This window comes from Gossypium hirsutum, chromosome D05, assembly GCF_007990345.1.
Source record: "Gossypium hirsutum isolate 1008001.06 chromosome D05, Gossypium_hirsutum_v2.1, whole genome shotgun sequence".
Lineage (NCBI taxonomy): Eukaryota > Viridiplantae > Streptophyta > Magnoliopsida > Malvales > Malvaceae > Gossypium > Gossypium hirsutum.
In genome coordinates, this window is record NC_053441.1 from 14,329,228 (window position 1) to 14,353,741 (window position 24,514).

The 24,514-nt window shown below is 32.2% G+C and overlaps 1 protein-coding gene across 1 annotated transcript; it reads right to left on the minus strand.

Annotated features, from left to right (window-relative positions):
* Positions 1 to 20,353: 20,353 nt before the first annotated feature.
* LOC107916904 (pentatricopeptide repeat-containing protein At5g46100) lies at positions 20,354 to 22,885 on the minus strand. Its single transcript, XM_016846275.2, is given in 3 exon segments — positions 20,354 to 21,374; positions 21,377 to 22,232; positions 22,572 to 22,885. Coding segments are annotated over 2 exon segments (1,458 nt in total). The 5' UTR covers positions 22,137 to 22,232; positions 22,572 to 22,885; the 3' UTR covers positions 20,354 to 20,676.
* Positions 22,886 to 24,514: the final 1,629 nt, after the last annotated feature.

Genomic DNA, 24,514 nt, shown 5'->3' on the forward strand with positions numbered 1-24,514 from the left:
GGCCGACGCTTTAGCTACATTGGCTTCCATGATCAAAGTAAATAGACCAGAGGATGTGAAGCCTATCCAAACGAGAATTTATGATGCTCCAGCCCACTATTGTAATATTGACGAGGAAGAAGAAAAGGACGACAACCCTTGGTATCAGGACATATTGCGATACGTGAAAAATTGTGAATACCCAAACCAAGCAACTGAGAATGACAAGAGAATGTTGAGGAGGCTGGCCAGTGGTTACGTCTTAGATGGAGAAATCCTGTACAAAAGAGGAAAAGATCAGGTGCTGTTAAGATGTGTAGACGCTGTGGAGGCCAAGCAGATCTTGGAAGAAGTCCATGATGGTATTTGTGGAACACACGCTAACGGTTTCACAATGGCCAGACAGATCATGAGATTCGGATATTATTGGTCTACCATGGAAGGAGACTGCATCAAGTATGCTAAGAAGTGCCATAAATGCCAGATTTACGGAGACAAAATTCATGTGCCTCCATCACCTCTTCACGTCATGACTTCCCCATGGCCTTTCTCCATGTGGGGCATGGACGTCATTAGGCCGATATCGCCAAAGGCTTCAAACGGACATCGTTTCATTTTTGTAGTGATTGACTACTTTACTAAGTGGGTAGAGGCTACTTCTTACGCCAACGTCACAAAGACAGCTGTCAGCAAGTTTTTAAAGAAGGAAATCATATGTCGGTATGGAATGCCTGAAAGGATCATATCAGACAACGCATTAAATTTGAATAATAGCACGATAGCAGAAGTTTGTAATCAATTCAAGATCAAGCACCACAACTCATCGCCATATCGTCCGAAGATGAATGGTGCGGTGGAGGCAGCCAATAAAAATATCAAAAAGATTGTGGGGAAAATGACTGAGACCTATAGAGATTGGCACGAGAAGTTGCCATTCGCCCTCTATGCTTATCGAACGTCCGTTAGGACTTCTACCGGGGCAACACCATTCTCTTTGGTTTATGGAATGGAGGCAGTGCTACCAATTGAGGTTGAAATTCCCTCTCTCCGAGTTTTTTCAGAACTAAAGTTAGACGAAGCAGAATGGGTCCAATCCTGATATGATTAGCTGAACTTGATTGAAGAGAGGAGGTTAAGAGCTATCTGTCATGGTCAAATGTACCAGAAACGAATGATGCGAGCTTACAATAAGAAAGTTCGTCCTAGAAACTTCTATGAAGGGGACTTGGTACTGAAGAAGATCCTTCCCATACAAAAGGACTTCAGAGGAAAGTGGATGCCAAACTGGGAGGGACCTTATGTAGTAAAAAAGGCCTTTTCAGGAGGGGCATTAATTTTAACTGGGATGGATGGCAAAAGCTTGCCCAATCCTGTGAATTCGGATTCAGTGAAGAGGTACTTTGCCTAAAAAAAAAAAAAAGGGGAGAGGCCAAGGCAAAAACCCGCAAAGGGCACCTTGAGACCAAAGGGGCTTTGAATTGAAAACCCAGGAGTGGGCAATTCAAATTTTCGATCAAAGGTGAGGCATAGAGTAGTTTTGTCTTCTCCGAATTAACAAGAAGGAGAGATGCTACATCTTGGGGCATCAACAAAGTCTTTTAGGATTTCTAAACACAGAGTTTGTGCAGAGAAGCTCATGCTGCGATATCTGGGGCACCTGTTTTTTTTTTCTTATTTACATCTTAGCAAAATTTGCTATTTGTTCATTTAGAGCTCTGCTCTCAATAAAATTCCATCTTATTCATTGTGATAATCTTTTTCATCATATCTCAGCAAAATTTGCTATCTTGATTGATTTATTCATTTCGAGCTCTGCTCTCAGCAAAATTTTATTTTGTCCATTTTGATAATCTTTCAAGCATTTTTCTTTGAAATAACGATTAATGGATTGACAATACACATGCAGAAGGAGTTCTGCATATTACTCTGAAAGTTTCTAAATAATACGAGGACCTGAAACAGGACTATTGTTTAGAACTAACCAAACCTAAGGGTTGGAAACATTTGAGAAATGATAGTCTAAATAGCGTCTATTTCTTTAGGTTTTCTGTCAAATGTACTGGCTGAAAAAGAAGGCATCAGTGATGGAACCTTGATGAACAATGAGGAATGACAACCTAAGCATTAAAAATGGATCATTCTCATGACATTCTACAAATATCATTCATACACATCTAGTTAGGAGCATTTGATCCACTCTGATCATGTCATCCTAAACACTAGACGTAAATAGGTCCATAAAATTGATTTTATAGGTCAAAGGAGCAGATCCTATCTTCCTATATTGGTAGGAAGTGGATCGAAGATGCAGATATTGTCTTCCCATATTGGTGGCGAAGTAGATCGAAGAAAGCAGATCTTGTCTTCATGTATTGGCGTGAAGTAGATCGAAGATAGCAGGTCCTATCTTCCTATATTGATAGGAAGTGGATCCAAGATACAGATCTTGTCTTCATGTATTGGCGTGAAGTAGATCAAAGATAACAGGTCCTATCTTCCTATAATGATTGGAAGTGGATCGACGACGCAGATCTTGTCTTCCCATATTGGTGGCGAAGTAGATCGCAGAAAGCAGATCTTGTCTTCATGTATTGGCGTTAAGTAGATCAAAGATAACAGGTCCTATCTTCCTATAATGATTGGAAGTGGATCGACGACGCAGATCCTGTCTTCCCATACTGGTGGTGAAGTAGATCGAAGAAAGCAGATCGACGATGGCGGATTTTACCTCCCTGACTACAGTGGAGTACATTGAAGCCAATAACTCTATCTCCCTGCATTCAACAGTGGAATAGAGTGAAGAGCACAAATCTTATATCCCTAAGCAGTAGTGGAGCAGACGAAGAAAACAACAAATCTCATCCCCATGGAGTTGCAGCAAAATAGATTTAAGTCATTGTTTCTCTGGAGCGCAGTGAAGTGGATTGAAGCAACGAGACACAGCAGAACAGAACGAGGCTACTTGAAGAAGAAAAGCACCAAAGGAAGCCAAGGCTCGGCAAGCCCGGGCAAATTTGGTCTTCCTTGGTCTTTGCTCTGTTTTCGTTACACGACAACGAGCAAAGATGGGCAGCTGTAAAGCCCAAAATTTTGCCCGGGCCCAGACCATAAAACCCAAATAGACCAAGACCAATAAAGAATTAACAGACCATTACAACAAAATTAACCCAAAAAAAACAGACCCAATCCAAATGCCCAATAATGATAAAAACCTTAGAGGCCCGAATGGCCCAAACTATACTAGTTTTCAACCAAACAAAAAACCCTAGTCTCATGCTTTGTAGCTGCCGCCGCTTCACCTCCCCTCACGCATGCACGCCTCTGATCAGTCGCCCCATGCTACCTCTGCCCTTGGCCATCACGTGCACCACCCACACCTGACACACCTGCAATGGAGACAGAAGCAACAGCGAAGCATGCGAGGAATGGGGCAAAGAATAAACAAAAGAACGGAAACAAAAAAAAAAAGAAATGAATGTTTATAGATCGGCTTTAAAAAGCCAAAATCAAGAATCAAATGGGAGACTTTTTTTTCTTTTTGGGATTTTCCTTTCATTTTCAATTGTAATATTACTTAAGAATACAAGAGTAAAAGCAGATTCAAGCAAGAAAAACACCCGAAAACAGAAAAGGCAGTCAGATCTAAGGTTTCTTTTATTTTTATTGTTCAAAAACTCATCTATTATATATCTTTACATAGCATAAGTTTATAAAAAAGGAGTTAACAAAAAAATAAAAAATTTTACCTTTCGGTGGCCGGCGCCGGCGCCGGCGCCGGCGAGCCTCCGGTGGCCGTCCGGTGACCCCCCTTGGCCGGAAATCGCTCCGAGCTCCCCTCTCCTCTCTCCCTTTTCTTTTTTTCCCTTCAGCTCTACAAATGATTTTTTTTGAAATTTTTTGACTTTTATAGGGGGTCAAAATGCACCGTTTTGGACCCCCAGTTTAAACAAATAAAACGACGTCGTTTTGAACACGGGTCGGGTGGGAGGATCCGCGTGTTTTTCTTTGGAAGGGCTAATTGCACTTTTAGCCCTTCCGCTTTTTTTGGGAGTTTACAATCAAGGTTTTTTTATTTTTAATTTGGCTCCATGGTTTCGCCCCGAATTCATTCTGGTCCCCCATGCTGCGCAGCGTTTTAATACTTGGGTTTTATTGCGCTTTTGACCCTCCAAGTTGCACGCGTGTTACAATTAAGTCCCTTTTCTCTGTTTTCATTTTAAATTGGCCCTACAACTTTGTTTTTAATTCAATTTTAATCCTTTTTTCGTTTATTTTTTGTATCTTTATTAAATATCCTTATTATTTTTATATTATTAGTATTATTAGTATTACTATTATTATAATTATGTACTAGTGTATATTTTTATTACGTACGTGTATACACATATATTTTTTCGTATTTAATATTTTTCATTTCACTTTATTTTAATATTTTATTAATTTTATGTTCGTTTTCTTTTATATTCCAATGTTATTATTATTATTATTATTATTAGTTTATGCTTTGTTATATATTTATATATTTATAATATGTATATATACGTACTTATACATACTTAAATATATTTTTTCACATTTCATAATTCTTATATACTTACATATATTTATGCATATTTTACATCATATACATACTTATATATTTTATACTCTTAAAAATGCTTTTTGTATATTTCACATATTTTATAATTCACATACATATATTTTATATTATCACGATTTGTAAATATATAAATACACATTTACATTTTTTATAATACTTACCGATTTTATATATATGTACATACTTATCTATGTTTTCATATTCTGTAATTTATATATATTTCTTATTTTATGGCTTTAAATTATACATGCATATATATATATATATTTTTTACATAATTGCATTTATTGTCATCATTGTTATTTGGTGTTTGTTTATCCATGTACACTTGTGCTTTTTCTAAAATGTTAGTTCTATTTATTTATTTGTATGCTTTGTTTATGTAATCGCCTCGTCATTTCATTTTGCCTATTGCATTGTTGTTACTCATTTTACTTTGCTCACCTTGTCGTATTCGTTATTGTTTTGTCAAGCATTGACACTAAACACCAAAAGGAAAATTTTTCTAAATAAGGCAATATTTCGCGTTTGGAAACTCGAGAAAACGTGCCCTAACGTGCTGGGTTTCGATTTCTCGTTTGACTAAATAGCCAAATATCCTCTTAAAGCTTCAAAGTATGGTTTCATTAAACTATAAGGTGATCTTGGTTTCGATGGTGTAGAGTATCGTGTCCTAACGTGCTGGATGTGATATTCCTTCGGAACAAGAGAATCTTATGTTTCAATTCACGATATCAGATTTTCTTTTAAGGATCGTATTTTTTAAAACTCTTCAAATTTTCAATTTTCGACACTAAGACACTAATTAATCAACTAGGTACCAATTTTGGGCGTATCGAGGGTGCTAATCCTTCCTCATGCGTAACCGGCTCCCGGACTCATTTTTCTGAATTTCGTAGACCAAAATCGTTGTTTTAATAAAATTAAATCATTTATTAAAAACAACCACTTTTTGAGGTGACCCGATCACACCTCGTCAAAAAAGGATTGGTGGCGACTCCCGTTTTCATTCTTTTTTTTAAATCCAAGTCGACCCCGTTTTCATCAAAAAATGGTGTCAACAGTATGATCAAATAAAATCACGTATTAGCAAGCAAGTTTAAATGACATTGGGAAATTTCTGGATTCTAGATATTAAGGATGATAAATAAAAGATATAATTATTTATTTCTCTTTTTAATTTTATAAAAAATTGTTTTAATTTTTTATTTAAATTCTTGTCTCTTTTAATTTTTAAATTTAAATTATTTATCAAATCACTCAAAAATATATAAGAAAAAATGAATGTAGATTAAACATTGTCATGTTAATAATTAATTAAATTTTAAAACATGTATTCCAAAAAATTCAAGAACTTATTATAATTCTCATAAAATTATAATTTTTAAATTTTAAAAAATAACTATTTGCTCACCGATCAAATCAGTAAAATTAAAAAATATTTTATTTTGGAGTGTTTTGAAAAAAAAAAGCTAACTTATGAGTAAAAAGGAAAAAAAATAAATAAATAAAAATAATTTTTTATAAAATTAGTGGTGCAAATAAATTATTATGTCCAAATAAAAATTAATACTACTAAGGGTGAAACAGACATTGTGAAACAAGTCCTGGACCATTGCCATTTTAGCGGCTACCCCATGCTTACGCATACAAGCCTTGGAGGCTTTCACAATCCACACGCTTAACTAGTTGATAAAGTGCAGTCGTTTTCAACATTAACTTTAGAGGTGGAGTAGCTCAAAAAGGTTATTAAAAAAAGGAAGTGCCCAGTTTTGCATGTTAAACTTGTTTGGTTTAAATGTTACAAAGTAGGTGCCAAATTTGAAATTAATTAGCTTCAATGCGGGTATTTGTTGTTAAAAGGCTGTTTAAACACTTATTATCATCAAAGCTAGCCTTGCAGCAGTACAATATTACTGTAATAATTTAATTTTAAATGAGCATTCGGTTAGTTGCTAGGATTTAAAAAGACTTCCACCAACCAATATCAAATTAAATATATACATATTAATCATTTCTGAGCTAAAGAATAAAAATGTAACACAGAGTTAGGTAAACTAATAAATAAGGGTGAATATTAACCTTCTAAGCTCCCCATGCTGAGTTTGCATATATCGGTAGCTAGTATTATAAATATATGGTAGGAAAGTTTGGTCGGACATATTCATAATCATATTAATTCTGATGTTAGAATTGGAGAAATAGGGACCCTAGGGAATTTCATCAGTAAACGCTTGCTTAAAATGCAATGTTTAGTCAGCAGTAGAGTGCATTCCCATGGTTGAGCATGGTGGGCTGGCCACTAAGGTCGATTTAGCACCGCGTTGATTTGATTGGATTCGCCACTCGCACTCAACAGTGGCGGTGCCACATGAAGGTGGGGGGACCGTGGTCCGTCCAAGAATTTTGAGATGAGTGGAACGGCGGTTACGGATTTGGGAAATTGGTTGGACCGTGTTAATATACTCGCTATAGGGTCTTGGTTCATTCTTTTTCAAAGTTAATAGTTTTGCTTTTTGTTTTTTCTTTGAAGATATTTAGATTAGGACAAATTCACTAATAAATTTATAAAAGAAATGATATCAAAATTAAATCTACTCTTTGTTAAAATGATAAAACTGAATTAGTGGAAAATAGGATGATTTGGATTCAAATTCTATAATTCATATTAATTCTTAAATTTATCAAAATACAAAAACTTTCAATATAATATTTTTTTACTTTACATACATTTAAAATCTGATCGATTATTAATTATTAGTAATTAAGCCGCATGTGCTTCAGAATAAACGATTTAAAGTTTTGCTAACAATTAAGAATAAAATGAAAAAAGAAATTCATGTTTAGAATTCTAGAATTGAAGTAGACAGTCGTCTCGGGGGTTCCACTTCCTATAATAATAATTGCAGTTGAAAGACTATGAACACTGTGTGGAAAACAATGTTTACCGACAAAAGACAAACATGTTATTTTCAATAACTATTCTCTTTACAATTAGCAATAAAAAGCTCTTCTCCTGTTCTTATAGTAAAACTAAAAATATTGTTCTCCCAGTAAAAAAACAAAACAAAACACTAAGTTTTCATTTTTTGTAATGAGATGGAATTCATAATTCAAACTTACTACTCGTTGTACAAGCCAAAGTTAAACTTGTAAATTTCATTTATCTTGTTAAGAAAACAACAATTTTTAAAACAATTATAATGAAATAAGTTTATTTTTTAAAATCAAGTCATAAATTTAGTGGATGAAAAAGAGAAAATGGAGGATTGGTCAATGGTTTGAATGATGGCGTTTTGAAGTGGGTCAAGCATGGAACTTATATCAACATTGAAGGGGATTAGGGTCCCATGTTGGTGGTGGTTGTTCCATAGTTAAGAATGCTACCACGCATCAAGGGCAAAGGGTCCCAATGCTTTGCCTAGCCGGACCACACACCCCCGCGCACCTTGTTACATGAAATTTAAGGATACCGAAAAGGTAAAAATAAAATAAAATAAAATCTAGATAATAGTTATATATAGCTATGGACACAATATTACGTAATTATTTTGTGAAAACCTTGTCAAGTATGTAGATCCACTCAAAGGATAGATGTTGCCTACCGCCAATAAAATGTACCTATTAATCATCATGTAGATTGAGAATCAGATTTTGATATACATATCATATGAATTAATTTCAAAATTATAATAAACAAGCACTTACAAATGTGTATGTATACTCTCATTCATCACCAAATGTGACATGAAATTTAAGAGATCAATCTCCTTTTTGAACTCTTTACACAATTTTTGTGTGAAACATCACAAACCTTCAAACCTTCTTCCTATAAACCTTCAAGCTTCCTTCCTTGCATCAAAAGATATTATCATAAATTAATGATGCCTAAAAGTAATGTTATTAAAATTGAATCGACCGATTGGACCAAAAATTAATTGGCCTACTGATGTAGGCAGAGGAGGTGAATTGGTTTCAGAGTAAATTACTTGGAACTAATAAAATTTTAAATTTAAGACAAAAAAATCAACAATTGAACTGATAAAAATTTCAAGCACTGAGACAAAAAATCAAAAATTTTTAATAATATTTATAACAAACGATTACATCAATTAAATAGGGAATTGATATTCTCATTGAGTATAGTAGTTCACAAATTGGATGGGAAAATTAAGAACACTATTAACTATAGGAATCTATTCGACGAGATAAAAGTAATTAGGTGGGAGTATATAAATTTATAAATTCACCATGATGACAAGTCACCTTGCGTGAAAAAAAAAAGAGGCATCAGAGAGTTGCGGGGAATTGCCGAAATGTGCTTTTCAAAAGCTTTGGAAATTAGAGCATATGATATAATTTATAAATTGGCCATATCTTTTTAACCATAAGATTTATAAATTGTTGAAAAAAATAGATTTATAATTACCCCTTTTTAGATTGACAATCAAATGTGTCTTGCCTTGAGTTTTGGCGACCATTCTGATGTTCCAGGATGATGCTGCAAAATTATGGCATCCATTTTTCTTTTAACTTGAAAAGGTTGTAGTTTGTCATGCAATTTTGTCAAGCTCATCATTATGGTCAAGTTTTAATTTTTTTTTAAATTTTAATGTAAAATAAACATTGAATTCAAACAAATACGGTGGAGAAATGTTTGTTGAACTTTTATGAGACAATTTATGGTCGAATTGTACATAGTTTTGTTCAAAGATGTATGAACAATTATCATGAATATCATTCAATGATCACTGAGCATCAGCCCATAATTGTGCAATTCCAACAACTAGGCAAGACAATTTATTTATTTATTTATAGTTTTTGCTCAATAATTATGTGCCTACTTTCTTACACAAGGAAGATCCATGTAATAATGAGCTCCAATGCTTTTTTCTTTTACCCAGTAGCTCGTGCCTTTACTTATGGTAGCTAGCAATCACAATCCTACATCCTTGTTAATTAATTTTGTTTTTTTAATAATATTCAATTATATATTCTACTTAACTCGTGATTTGGTCAATTTGGTTCATTGGGTAATAATTTTTTAGGCTTACATAAAAGACTGGGAGTAAAATTTGTGAAAGTACTTTATTGTCCTTCTACAATGCGACGTTGGATTAGAGTTAGACAATAAAAGGTGAGGTTGCTTTGATTTAGGAAAGGAATGGTTGTCATTGAGCCCCAAAAGCAGGGGAGACAACAGTCATTTGGACTTCATAGTACTAATCATTTGTCTAGTGCAAAGAGAAAGATATGGCACGAAAACAATGAAACGATTGTTCCAAATCAAATGTTTCCAAACCATGCAACTTCTTTTGTTAATATGGATGTATTCGTTAGTCTCGTCGCAATCATTAAGATTTAATTCTAGTTAGTAATTTAATTTTATAACTAGTATATAAATATTATTATTATTAATTTAATTTTGAAGTAATGATTAAAGTTCACTCCTTTGGTACTGATCAAATCCTATTATCCCATCTTCACTTTAATATTATATTATCAAAATAGTTTATTCTCATTCAAACATTTTAAAGAAAGAAAATTCATTTTTTAAGAGGTAAATCTCAAAATTATATATGAACTATAATTTGGTGCAATTATATACGTAAAACTCTAATTGTGGTTCAAATGTATACTTGAAGCTTTAATTTTAATTTAATTATACACATTTAAAGAAATAAATACATCAATTTATTTTATATTGAATAAATATAATTATTTATATATACAATATATAAACATAAAATGATGTTATATCAATAATTGTGTTAATAATTTACAAAAACTTGATCAAATAAAAATTTTATGTATAAGGTTACACAACCAAAAATTATGTATACAATTACACATTAAATCATAGTTCATATATAGTTTTAGGATTTATCCCTCTATTTAAACGTGTAACCTACTTGTCAGCTCTCAATTATTACGTTCTAAAATTAATCACTTATAACTTAATTCAAAACAATCAAAACTCGTTTGCATGCATGTTTATTACAAGCAAAAACATGTTTTGTGATGGCTTTCGATTTCTCGGACAGTGTAGGATTAAACAACTTTATTTTAAGTTTTAATAAAATTATTCATATCGAATTCATTATTTGAATATCTATATGATTGATTATCAATTTACAAGTTTATAAAGATATGAAACAAAAAGAATAGAAAAAGAAATTTACAAATGATTTTGGAAATACATCTAATTGTATATTGTAGTATGCGATATGGTCATAATGTTTGACACAAGTAAGAATATTGAGTAAATAAATACAAAAAAATTAATTACGCAATCTGTAAAACATTTCCAAAAGAAAAAATTTACTACTAAACTTATAATACAAAAAATAATTTAAACTCAATCTAACCCTAACCCTTGAACTACTAAGTTCACAGTACAACAAGCTCAATCTAACCCTACCTCCTGAATATTTGAGCCTCACCCTAATAATTCTCCTCAAATAACTTCTGAAAGTTGTTAACTAATAACTTAAAGATGAATAAAACATTCTTACACAATTTCTTACAATGAACATAAAATTACCATCATAAATCTTTATCAAATCTCATAAATAATTCCGCTATTGGCTACTCTACAAATAAGGTTGCAAATGTCTACTTTTCATGCTCAATTTAGTCATGTATGGTAGATAAATTAGAGTATTAACTTAGTTAATATTGACAATCACAATAGTTAGGAGGGTCGACAGGAGTCCCGACTCCCCTAAAATAGAAAATTTTCTATCTAGATCCTTTAAATTTTTTAAATTTTAAATTAGTAAAAATAAAATTACACTTTGGCCCCCTAAAAATGATAAAAATTTGATTTAATCATTTAAAATTATAAAGATATAGGCTATTCAGATGGTGAAATTGTATTTTTACTATCGTAAAAATTACAAATTAATTTTAGGCCCCCTAACAAAATTTTCTGACTTCACCTCTAAAAAATTAAAATTTAATTTCGTAAATTTAAGTACACTTAAGCGCATTTTATTATCCTATTTATGAGATACATTATACAATATATATATATCTTCTAACTCAAATTTCAAGCCTCCGACTTGGACTAAACTACTAGAGTTTTCAAATACAGAACTAATAATATTGATACACAAATGAGTTATATTTGATCACGTGAGCGCAACTTATTTCACAATTCAGTGGACGTTGTTGATCCATCAATCTAGATTTTTCTTTCCCAATTTTTTTACCAAAATAGATTTGTTTATTACTAAAGGTAGGAAAATAAATTATATAAAAACAGTACAAAAAGACAATGCACCCTATTGCTAGAACTGTTTTAGCTAACCCCATGACAGCAGATCACACAGCCTTTTATTTAAAAGATTGGGAGCCATTTCCTTATTTGGACCCATTAGACAGGATTTGAGTGGGACCAAAAAATCAAACTCCTTTTACAAACTTTGATGCAGGTAGGGAGCTCATCTATTTTATTCATAAATATATTATACTTTAAGCATATTATAATCTAAAAGAAAAAACTAATACCAACATGAAACGAATAGATATATATTACATAATAAAGTAGGAGGTAAGTATATGCTCAGATTGATTATAATAACGTTGATAAAAGATTGCAAAAGTGTAGTAAAATGGCAAGCGTGGCTCCAACCCATTTGAGCCTCTTTTTTAAACCACAATCATAATTTTCCTCTTATGCTTCATTTCAATATTTATTGCATTCCCACCATGCCATAATCTTTTGTAGCAAAAAAAGAGCATTTGTATCTTCTCTGTAACTTTCTCTTCTTTTTTGGTACAAACTTGAAACCATTTCTTTGCTAATACATATCAAAGATTAGTGGGTTAGAGATAAGCGTCAAAAGTAACATATTCTAGCCTCATTCTTAATGTATATTTGGGTGATTATGTGGTGTTAATTGTAAATTATATACTCCTAATTCTTTAAATTCATGTTTTGAAGCTTAATACCACACTTGAGAGCAATAGGAGCCAAAAACGAGTGAAAATCAGAACATTGGAGCTGTCTGAAAGTTGTACATAGGCAGTAGAGAACCACACGACTAGACCAGACGACCATGTGAGCCAAACGAGTTGACCACACAGCCATGTGAGCCACACAGGCGTGTGGCCAGCGAATGTAACTTTTGGGAACCATGTGCGCTGACAGCTAAAAGTTCCGTTTTTTAAGTTTTTTGTGCACTTTAAAAACGTATAAATAAGGAGATAAAGAGGGGAATAGACAACCATCTTAATTTAGCACAAAATTAAGTTACCCAAAAGAACCCCCCTAGAAGTTGATTCTGAAGCAGTTCTCCATCCAGATTGAAGATTTCAAATTGGTTTTTCAGGAAGTTATCATGGGTTTCTTTTATTTTATTGGTTATATTGTATTTTTTGTGTTTCTTCTTATGAGTATGAACTAATTTTTTAAATACCTAGGGGAGATAAAGTGTAGGATGAATTCTATTATTTGATTTCTAATCTTATGCAATAAAATCTTAGTTTTTTTTTGTTTTCGACTGTGAATTCTAAATTGTTCTTGGGTTATTATTTCTAGGATTTAATTCATGTTTGAGTGCATGAGTTTGAGGTTGAACAGTCTCATCTTATGGCTAGATCTTGTGTCGTCGAATGGAGTTGCATGCAATCCTAAAAATAGGATAACATAAATATACCATATTAGAGTCAAATCTAATAAGGGAATCCATAGAGCGAATTAATGTGATAATATGGATTTTAATTAGAAAGAAATTTTAATTAATCAACCTAGAGTTAGTTGCTTTTATACTCGAAAGAGATATTAGCATAAGTTAGAGATTTGTACGGATCAAGGAAACTAAATTGCATAAATTAGATTGAGAATTGTAGATGAATTCTAGGTGGATTCTTACCTGGGTATTGTTTAGTCAGTCAGTTGATATTCTATTATTTCTGTGTTTGGTTCTTTGACGCATTAGTAGTTAACTTTAGTTTTAGTTAATCTTTTGAATTATTAGATAATTACTAAAAATTGTAGTTCTCAAGAAAACGATATTTGTGCTCGCTGTAAGTATATATACTATTAAATGATAAGTACACTTGCCTTAATCGATTTATTAATTAATTTAGTGGACATTAATTAAACTACTTGCAAAGAAATGAAATAAAATTGCTTCTGATTCTTTTGTTTGTTTTTCTTTTTAAGTTTGATTGTAAAGATGTTTGATGGTGTGATAATTAATCATTAGATTCAAAAAAGGAAAAACAAAAAGAACCACTTAACTTAGCTGATGATTCTTTGCGTGAATTGAAAGAATTTATTACATTGCTTGTTGATGAAGCAAAATACTTACAAGTAATCACTCTTTCAAGAGAAGAACATTAATTTGTTTCTACAAATCATTAACTGATGAAAACATCAATGACAAGTTCATGATTTCCGTACAATTAATCACAAGTATGGTCTCTATGCTTACCTTAAACAGACATTAATTTAATTAATAAATAATTTAAAAAATTATGTTTTTTCCAAAGTAAGTTGAATTATTAATAAAGTGCCTTTTATCGCTTTTTTATATTTTTATAAATGAATAAAAAATTATACTTAATGAGATTTAATCAAAAATATTATACAATCAAAACCTATTTTAGTTTTTATATAAACTTTTACCCAATACATTTGTTATATAAAATTTTTTTCATCCACATCATGAGTGTGCTATAATTTAATATTTATAAATCATCCACAAGAGCATATGTAAGAATTTGCAATTAAGTTTAGCTTACTGTTTATAGAATGGTTAAAATATTTATGGTTGATAATTTTATTTTTTAAGAAAAAATCGTTGAGTTACAATCAGCATGTTGGAGGAGAAGAAGAACTTTTGATAATTGATGAAATAGAGGTTGGTACTAGGTCGAGTAACGTTCCGAGGCTTGTCTATGTATCCAAACCTAATAAAATTAAATCAATGGCAACTACAATTGATTTAGAAAAGCGTCCGAAGAATTTACAATACGAACTTCATCAATATAAGACAAATCTTAAAATGATTCAAGCTCAATTTAGTTAATGTCGAAATCCCAACGCCTTCACCACAATTTTTAGATATACAATATCATTATTTTGATTGAATAGTTTACTAAACAATTATTAATGTTTATTGCAATGATTAATATATTTATCATTTCTTGCGGCGACACCATAAGCTCACCAACGATGCAAGGTTTGGATTGAGAAGCTCGCCACAAGTTGTTCTACAAAATCTATTATGATCATATTCTTTTTTATTTATTTTGATTTAATTTTAGTATTTTTCTTTTACCCCAAGCAATAACAATTAAGAAAATAATTGAATTTCATACCAAGACCAATTAAGAATCAGTCAAAAGCAAACATGATTGCACCATAAGACTTATTAACCACTCTCTATCTTACCCTAATAGAATCTCATTCTCGATCAAACACCAATCTCGTATACATTAATCTTCAACATGAATAATCCTTTTTACCCTTTGCACAAACAATCAATCCCAAGTGGATTTGCAGACAACAACTTTGACCAAGTTTCACCATACAGCTTCTCTCGATTCAGCCTTAGTGTCCAGGTATATTTTCTCTCGATTCTCAATGATTTTAGTTACATATTTGATAATTAACTCTTCATTGTCACTTGCATTCAACCTAAATATATAGTTTTACAAATTGATAAATCACATATGTATGTCGGAACCATGACTATAATTATTAAATTCGTAGAGAATCACGTACTTAAATAAAAAGGTGGTATAGGTTAAATGAAAGGACTAATCTATTCAATTTGATTTTGATATTGGTTTTTAAAAATATGGTTGATTGGACTAAATAGCCTTCTTTTTCTTCCTTTCGGTACAAAAAGATAAAATTGAGGACTAATTGTCAAAAACCTACTCTTTATAGATGGACAAAATGACTGACTTACAGCAAATTGGCAACTACTAGTACATATCGTGGATTGATTTTGTTGCTTGAGACGCTCCTGGGAAAACCATGTCCTCTTCTGCGAATTGAAACCATACAAAGTGAGAAAAATGTGCTAATAAATCGGCATTAACATCACTCCAATCCAAGGTTTTGACCCTATGTACCACCTCAACAGAGGTGTGTGCAAAAATGGTAAAAGAAATCATATATGTTGAGATTATTCCACATTTATTGAATGCTATTTTTATAAAATAATCATATTAATCAAACTTTAAATTGGGAAGAAATTAGTACTCATTAGTCATGCATGTATTTGTGATAATTATTTTTTTAATCAAAATTTTTTATTATATGATCAATATATTAAATAATTACTAACTCTATCAATGTACTAAATATTAATTATTCATATACATAATTTTTATTATAGATTCCATGATTAGTTTATATGATTTTATTTTATTAAAAATATATAATAGCTTTGAAACTTACCTAATAATCTAGGTTTAGAAGGTTACTTTAATTTTATTTTTTTTGCAAGCCCCAAAATTACAAGTTATTAGTTTTTTTTCTTTTTGCTTAATGTACACTTTAGTCTTTAAAATATATCATTTTTTTTCTCTTTGATCTTTAAATTTTTTTTTTGGCTCACTTCAATTTTTATCGTTATTTAATGTTCTCAATTTAATCCTTTGGGTGTTAAAAAGAACCATAGCGATATCCACCTAATCACAAATTGTCACATGACATTAGCTAATGTCACAACAACATCATCATCATGAAAAACCTAAAAATCCTTTAAAAATAAAAAAAAATACAAGCAATATAAATAAAATTATAAATAAATAATTATTTAAAAATTTATGGAAGGGTGTAAAATCATTTTAGTTTTACATTAGTGTAAATGAATCCCTCTCCTTATTTGTTTATATGAAAATTGCTCGGATATGAATAATTTTATATTATATCGTCAATATACCAAATAATTATGGTAAGTCACATTAAACTTTTAAAAAAGATTATTGAAAGGGATAAACATAAATTTTAAACATGAACTATAATACGAATATAGAAACCAGCAAGTAGAGAATAAATAAAACCGAAAAAGGGCTAAAAATTCCTAAGGTAGACTACTCTAGGAAAGCAGGAATAATTGGTTTGAAATTTCACAAAAGATGGAATTGGCGTGAGACTTGTTCAATACAAATCATTGTAACATTCTCTTGTAGGACTGAATTGAAGTTATAATAGAATTAATCATTGTATACACTAAATCGAATAATTAATGTAATAAATTTTAAAATAAAATCTTATTGTTTTTAAAAATGAAAAGAAAAAGAGAAATGGAACGAGGATTGAACATATTACGCAAAGAAAGGCAATTCAGTTGTTGAGAAGGTTAGTATTTGTTAAAGCCTTTATAAAAGTGAGGTCATGGCTTCCTCATCATTGATACTTTTCCAAGCAGATCACCTGAATTTGAGGGGGGAAAAGGGTCTGATAGCTAATCAATTTGGTACCAGTAAAAAAAAAAAAGGCAGAAAGGCAGAAACTGGAGTGAGAAGGGGAATCTCAATTATTAGACTGAGGTTTTAAAAACGAAAATCCACCTCATAAGTATCAAGTATCACAGTCTTTCATTTACACACATACATACATACATACATGCACGCAAAAGTGTGGTTCATTTTTTTGGAAAATGGAGAAAGTTCATCATCACGACACCGACTACTATAGCCTTTAAAGCTTTCCCCTCTCTCTTTCTCATGATTGGAGTAGTTGTATGACGGAAAACCTTTTGTGCTGTTTCAACATGGTTGAGCAAGAAAAATATTTAAGGGTGTTACAATTAGACAGATCCTATCCGATTAACCACTAATTTGTCTTTTGTTTTCATTGTTTTTTGGTAATGAAGCCATAATCAACGCATTAGTGCAAAACAATAGAGGATTAGACATTTGACAACTTCCCATCTATTTTTGACATAAATTCTAGATGGAAACAAAGTTATAATTTAGGGTCCATTTTGATTGTGTTACTATTTTTGCATCTTCATCTCATAATTAGAAGCAATAGCCAATGTTGGGAATCATGATCAACAAAAATATTTATCAATTTAATTTTTGTGAATATTAATATGAAATTAATTTATTTTCGTATTTTTTTAATATCCACCTCTCTTTTTATTCTTCGCAATCTGTTTTTTTATTTTTTGTTAAAAAGGAAAGTAAATCTAAACATTATAATTTCATCTAACCCAAAAGGAAATTTTCTTATAGGGATGTTCATCATGTGAAGTAGGCATGCATGGCCTCTTCAGCTCATTATCATGTTATGGAAACAGCCACATGATCATTACACTAAGCAAATTAAGTATGTTTGAGGTGGACAGTAGTGGGTGTGGGAGTTGTTAATTTAATGCTAAATAAAAACTTGAATTTGGGTTAAACTACACAGATTCACATTAGAGTGATAACCCAATGGCCTGCACCAAAAGAGAGTAGCTGCTTCTTTTCTTGATTTAAATGGTGGTTATGATTAGATTAGGTTAATTTAATCCCGAATTCCTTGATTTATAATAAATTGCAAGCACCTTCCAAGCTCCAGCTTGTAGACAGCTACCTAACCATTTTGGACCAGATTCTGCATATCCTAATCTCTCAAGGATTTTGCATTCAAAAAAATAATGCATTAATTTGTGGGGGAAAACAGATGGATAAATAAACATTAATTCATGGAGAATCTTTTGAACTGTTTGTAAACAAAATTGTGTAACTAAGTTAGCTTTTGGCCTACATTTCATTAATTAAGAAAAATGACAATTGCAAATAGATATATCTCTAGTGATTCAACCTTCCCTTTATATATTTCGCTGTCAATCAATTACATATGGTAACGGGAAGAGTTAAGAGTAAAAGGGAAAATAAAATACTATTACTTGAAAGCTTTGTGATAGCAACATTGTATATATCCACCCCAATTTGCTCTTCTTTACCAAATTATTTATGTCATTCACCTCCAAAATATTAAAATAAAACCTCCTTTTTTTATGTCACTAAACTGATAAAGTTGGCACCCTGCCTTGGTGATGGGATTCTTCGTTCTTGCTACTAGCTAGTATAATTAATGTATTTTGGTGCTATATGCCAAATAGTCGAGTCAACAGAACCTAATTTCTAAGTTTTTATTGTATTGTTTATTACATGTATCAATTTTATATTTGACAACAGGAACCCAAGGCATGCAAGAAACATGGCTTAGTGTGTCACTATCCAACGGTTTATGTTTACCATCCATCGCCTTCATGGCACATATATATATAATTATTGAAATTTTGGTGCATTGCAATGTAGACAACAATTAATGGTATACGAATTGCAGCGAAGGTCGACTAATTGCTATTTACAATCTGCTTTCAAGAACCCATAAAAATTTTTGATTAATTAGTGCAAAATCCAAGACTTGACATCATCTTTATGTAACTAATACAAACAACTTTGTATAAAATCAAGATTTGGGCAAATGAATGAAGTAATTCAATTTCTAAACATTGAGCTTATTGGTTAAGGATTTATTTACTTTTCATCATCTGTATTTTTTTTAAAAAAATATCAACCTAACCAGCAATATTAAATATTTCTTAGTATTGTTCCTATATCTTTTACTATTAGAAATTGTGAATTAATAATTGGAAAATCCTTTTCACCTTTACGATTACATTTGTTGAAAAGCATGTTTCAATCTAAGAGTTGGATTTGTAGTCCATCTTGAGCATACCATCTAAATTTGACCTAACAGCCTAATCCTACAGGTAAAGCCACTTTACCTACTAAATTTTTTCAAGACAACTTTACCTACTAATTAATCAAATTATATAGCCTTCATCTACTTGCTCAATAACAAAAAATAAATAAATAAATTGTATGCTCTTGGGACCCCCCCCAAAAGAACTTGAGATAAGATAAATTGGGCTTGATCTGAACTTTTGGGCCCTTAATGTAGAAGGCCCAAACCTTCAAATGCTGTTGAATTGGACTTTCTTAGGATCCTTTGCATTACAGATCACAATCTAGGAGTTGGGCTTTATGGATGCACTGATTGGCATCCACCTCATGAATTCACCATCGATCATCTCAAAGTTACTAGTAAGGACTCTCCCTTTTTGCAAACTAAGTGGCTTGAAAGTGCTGAGACAGTAATGTGTCGTATGAAACTAACATTGAAACAAACCAATTGAGAAATGGAAAGTTCCCCAATACCCATAGTAGAAGAGAGCCAGTTCCCCCATAACAGGATAATAGAATTCAGAAAACTTCAGCTCCTGCAGGATTTGGCTGTAGATTAAGGCACAAGGTGAAGAAAAATTACCCCTCCCACAGGATTGGATATTGAAAAGAAAAGCCTCATACAATGCACTTAGTCATTTCAACCCATAGCGCATTTGACTGATCTATTGTTCACTGGATGGCGGCTTGGCAAGCGGGTAGCTCAAAATGTTTCGAGAAAACAAGATTCCGAGGAGTGTGTCAAGCCTACTAGGGATGAGGGAAGTGTCTAGAAGGTTGGAGAAACATGTGGATTGCAAGGGCTGTCTGGTGTAATATTAGCCGTAAGATGCTTAAGGAGTTACCCATAAATAGGGACCCTTCATTTGCAACCTGCAAGAGCTTAGCAAAGCATAGCATGAGAACAACTAAAAGTGTGCTGTTGTACCCTTGATGTAATATTTGGTTGAGCAATAAAACAGCAAAGCATTCTCCCATGTGGTGCAAGGGCCAAGCCAAAGACCGCAAGTCTCGGCATGGCAAGACATATGACTATCATCCCATGAAAGCTGGCTTCATAGGAATAAGTGGATTATCATGTTCCCGAATAAGATTCATGGATAATTTCGGATACCGAACGGCAACTTGGCAAGGTTTATTCTGATAGATTGAGGGTCATTGATGGTTTATTTTTTCAATGATTATTTAGGGGAATTTGATTATGGTGTTTGTTATCATCCTACCACACACAAAACCAGCTTCTTTCTTGTTTGTCAATTATTTATTTTTGTACATTTTCAAAATCATAAAACATTTCTACAAAATTATCAAGTCTATTCGAAAGTAAGGCCAAGCCAGAAATATGTAATTAGAATAATTAACAACAAAACTTGCATACCAAATCAAAAGGCTTCATCTTGAATTGTAATGTCAGCTTCCGCAAGTTCACTCATCACCTCAGCCTGAAACAACTCAACAGCTTCTTGAACCATTGTTTGATTCCAAAATGCACCAAGAAGCATACTCCATTCTCCCTCTTTTGGAGTACATCCATCAATCAGCATTTCATCAACAATACGAGCAGCTTTGTGTAGGTCTCCATCCTTAAAGAAAGATTTCATAAGAATCTCGAAAGTCGCAATCTCAACAGAGATGGCCCTAGTTCTCATGCTTAGATACAACTTGAAAGCTCGACTTAAATCACTCTTGGTACAAAGGCCTTGGACCACCATATTATGAATCCTAACATGAAGACTCCAAGTTAATCGGTTTGGCAAGATTCTGTCTAAAACCATCTCATCAAGGAAATGTGCTGCCTCCTCAAACTTGTTGACATCACAGAATCCGCTTATGATTTTCCCGTACAATCCTGCATCTGGTTGCAGACCCTGAAGTTTCATCCTGTCAAGAATCTCCACAGTTTGTTGAAGCCTTCCCTCTTTACATAGTCCATGAATTAAGCTACTATAAGTTATCATGTTTGGTTTACAACGTTTGCTAACCATTGTCTCCAGTAGTTCCATCGCTTTGGAAGAACGACTATCCTTGCAGAGACCATCCATTAAAGAACTATAAGTAAACACATTTGGCTCCATACCATTGTTTTCATTTCCTCAAGCAAATCCAAAGCTTCATTTATATTATTTGACTGACATAACCCATGTATCAAGGATGAATATGTAATAACAGAAGGAGAACAATCTCTCATTTTCATCTCTTCAAATAAAACCTTTGCATCCATTAACTTTCCGAATTTACACAACCCATTAATCAAAGTTCCGTAAGTATAAGAATCTGGAGGACACCCACGATTGGACATTTCACGAAATATATGAATAGCAGAATCCAAGGTTCCACTATTCTTACAGAGTGCTTTAATCAAAATATTCAGGGTGACAACACTAGTTTGAACACCTACTTCTCTCATATTCCTGTAAAACCTAAAAGCGAGCTTTAACTGGTTCTCATCAACCAGAATATCAAACATAGTAATATAAGATCTTTTACTGGGTTCACATTGGAAGTCCTTCATCTTACCAAAGACCCTCATGGCATCTAATGGTCTATGAACCCTTCCATACCCTCTACAAATAGAAAGGAAGATATCTTCTCTTACATCACACTTTTCTTCTTTCATTCTATCAAGAAGATCTTCAGCTGGTCCAAATTTGTTTGCAGAAACTAATCTATTTATTATAACACCAGAAGTGCTGTGATCATGACGAAAACCATTGGCATACTCAGCTGTTGCCAAATCAAATATAGCAAGAGCCTTGTCTACGTTCCTCTCTGCTTTTATTAAGTGCACCACTTGAGAAGAAGTTATTTTTTTCGACCATTTAAATGCAACCTTGGTGCCCATTATAGCCAACTCCCTAGGTTAACAGTAAAAAGCTCCCAATTCAAATAATGTATCAAATGACATGCTTCAATCCTAGTCAGCAATTCATACAGACACCTAGACAAGATTATGATATAAAAGTTCAGCAAATATCTAAGAGGTGAGTATATAATAAATATATGAGACCAAATTCGAAAATGGATGCCTCTAAATTTATTAAACATGCCAAAAAGGAGAACCAAACGATACAATAATGAACTGTTAATGCATTGGATTGCTGGTGTGAGCATTTTATCGAACATTTGGAGGGTGGAAATCAGAAGATTGCCAAAATCAATACATGAGAAACCAGAAAATTAATTAGCAAAATAATCAACGCATGAGTAAATTCCCAACAAATTTAACGAGAATAAAAAAAAATCTTCAAAAAGATAATTGAGCAAACAAGTGGCTTACTATTCGCTGTGCTGACGTGAAGCGAGTGATCCTAATATGTTTGAGAAATCAAACTGCTAGTGCGGCTTGCTTGCTTGTGCCGTCGCAATTCCTCATAAACCAGGCTGTTGCAGGCCGAATGCTGCCCATATTTCTGGCCCAAAAAGGGGTTCGAAACCGTATTCTAGTAAGAAAACGATCCAGCCCAGAATTTGTGTAACAGAACATAATATCTTGGACATGATATCCCTTGCTTCACGAGACTTATACTGGGGAAAATAACTTGTCCCATACGTCCCCTCTGCCCCAGTCTCTCGCCTTCCTCGGTTCTTCCCCTCCCTAAGCTAAATCCTCAGCCACAGGCCGCATTTTCCCTGTTGTCTATTTTTTAGTGCATTATATCACTGTTTCGTTATTCGTCGTATTATTTGCTTACTGTCAATGACTTAAATAACTTTTTATTTTGTTGACGTTTTTAAATCATAAGGTAATATGTTAACCTTTTTTTTTTGCTTCTAATACATTTTTTGGATTAGCCCAATACAAACAGTATGTAACCGTTAACAGATACAATTGAAACATAACATAAACTGGTACCATTCAAACACCACCACCATCACAACAACCAAATAACTTAACTAATCAAATAGTTGTGACACGTAATTGTGTTTATTTATACTTATTATAAAATCTTCGAACTAGTGGAGTACCAACTTGATTGAGGAAAGATTAATGTATCAATTTTTTTAAATGATAATTAATATTCTTATTTTTTCATATTTTCATATAATCTTTAAATTAAATAATTAAAAATTACATATTCGATGATTAAATGCATGTTTAATAAAATTTACATACAATTTTTTTACCATTTGAATACATTTCACTCGCAACATAAGTGAAATATGATTTAATATTATATAACCTTTTTTTAAATCCTGAATCTTGATCACTTGCATGAGCTTCTTTGAATTATAACCATGTAATTATAGTATTGTTATAGATCTACATTTAATGTATTTTCAATATCTACGCTATATATTAAGATTTCAAGTTTTGATTAAATTAGTGCCATTCACAACTAGATTTCAATTGTAAAATTACTTTTACAAAGCAAATATTATTATTTTGAAAGTATTTATGCGTTGTTTATTTTTATATAAAATCCGGGAAAACAAATTAATCCAATATACTATAAAAATCAGTCTCTCAACCTTACCAATTCAATTAAAACCCATATTTAATTTTTATACTAATTTTTTTATAAATTCATTATATAGTTATTTTCTCTAGTTAAATTATTTATATCTATATTTAAAATTTTTGCAAAGATATTTTAAACAATGTATACTTGAGTGATTTATGCACCATTTCCTAATAAAAATTATGCAGTATTACGTATCGCATACAATAGGTAAAAACAACAAAAGTCATATTTGTTCATTCCCCCCTCCCCCTTATTAAAAGATCTCACTCTACCTACCATCCACGCACATTTTGTTCTTGAGAGAGTTATAATTATTTTATATATCAATTGCAAGGTTTGGAACTTGAATTCCACATACGAAAATATTAAATTTTTTAATAGGCTTTACATGGATCTAGGCTCTCTAACCTTAATAGTTAGCTTTTGGGGTGTGATTCTCTAAAGGTCTATATCAATTCATATTAGAGCCAACCATCATGTCTCTCATTGCAATTGTATGACATGGGTGGTGATGCCAACATTGTAATGTTCACCTGAGATTACATTAAGCTAGTGCAAACCCAGCTAGTATGGGCACATAACTGCAGAGCCTGGTGGATGTTATGTACCAATTGCAATATATGAGACTTATGTAACAGCCTAATTTTTCAGTGATATCGAAAACAGTGGTTTCGGAGTCACCGAATTCGGCAAGTAAATTCATAAATATTATTATCTAACATTTACGAATTAAATATGATTTAAAAAAAAGGGGTCT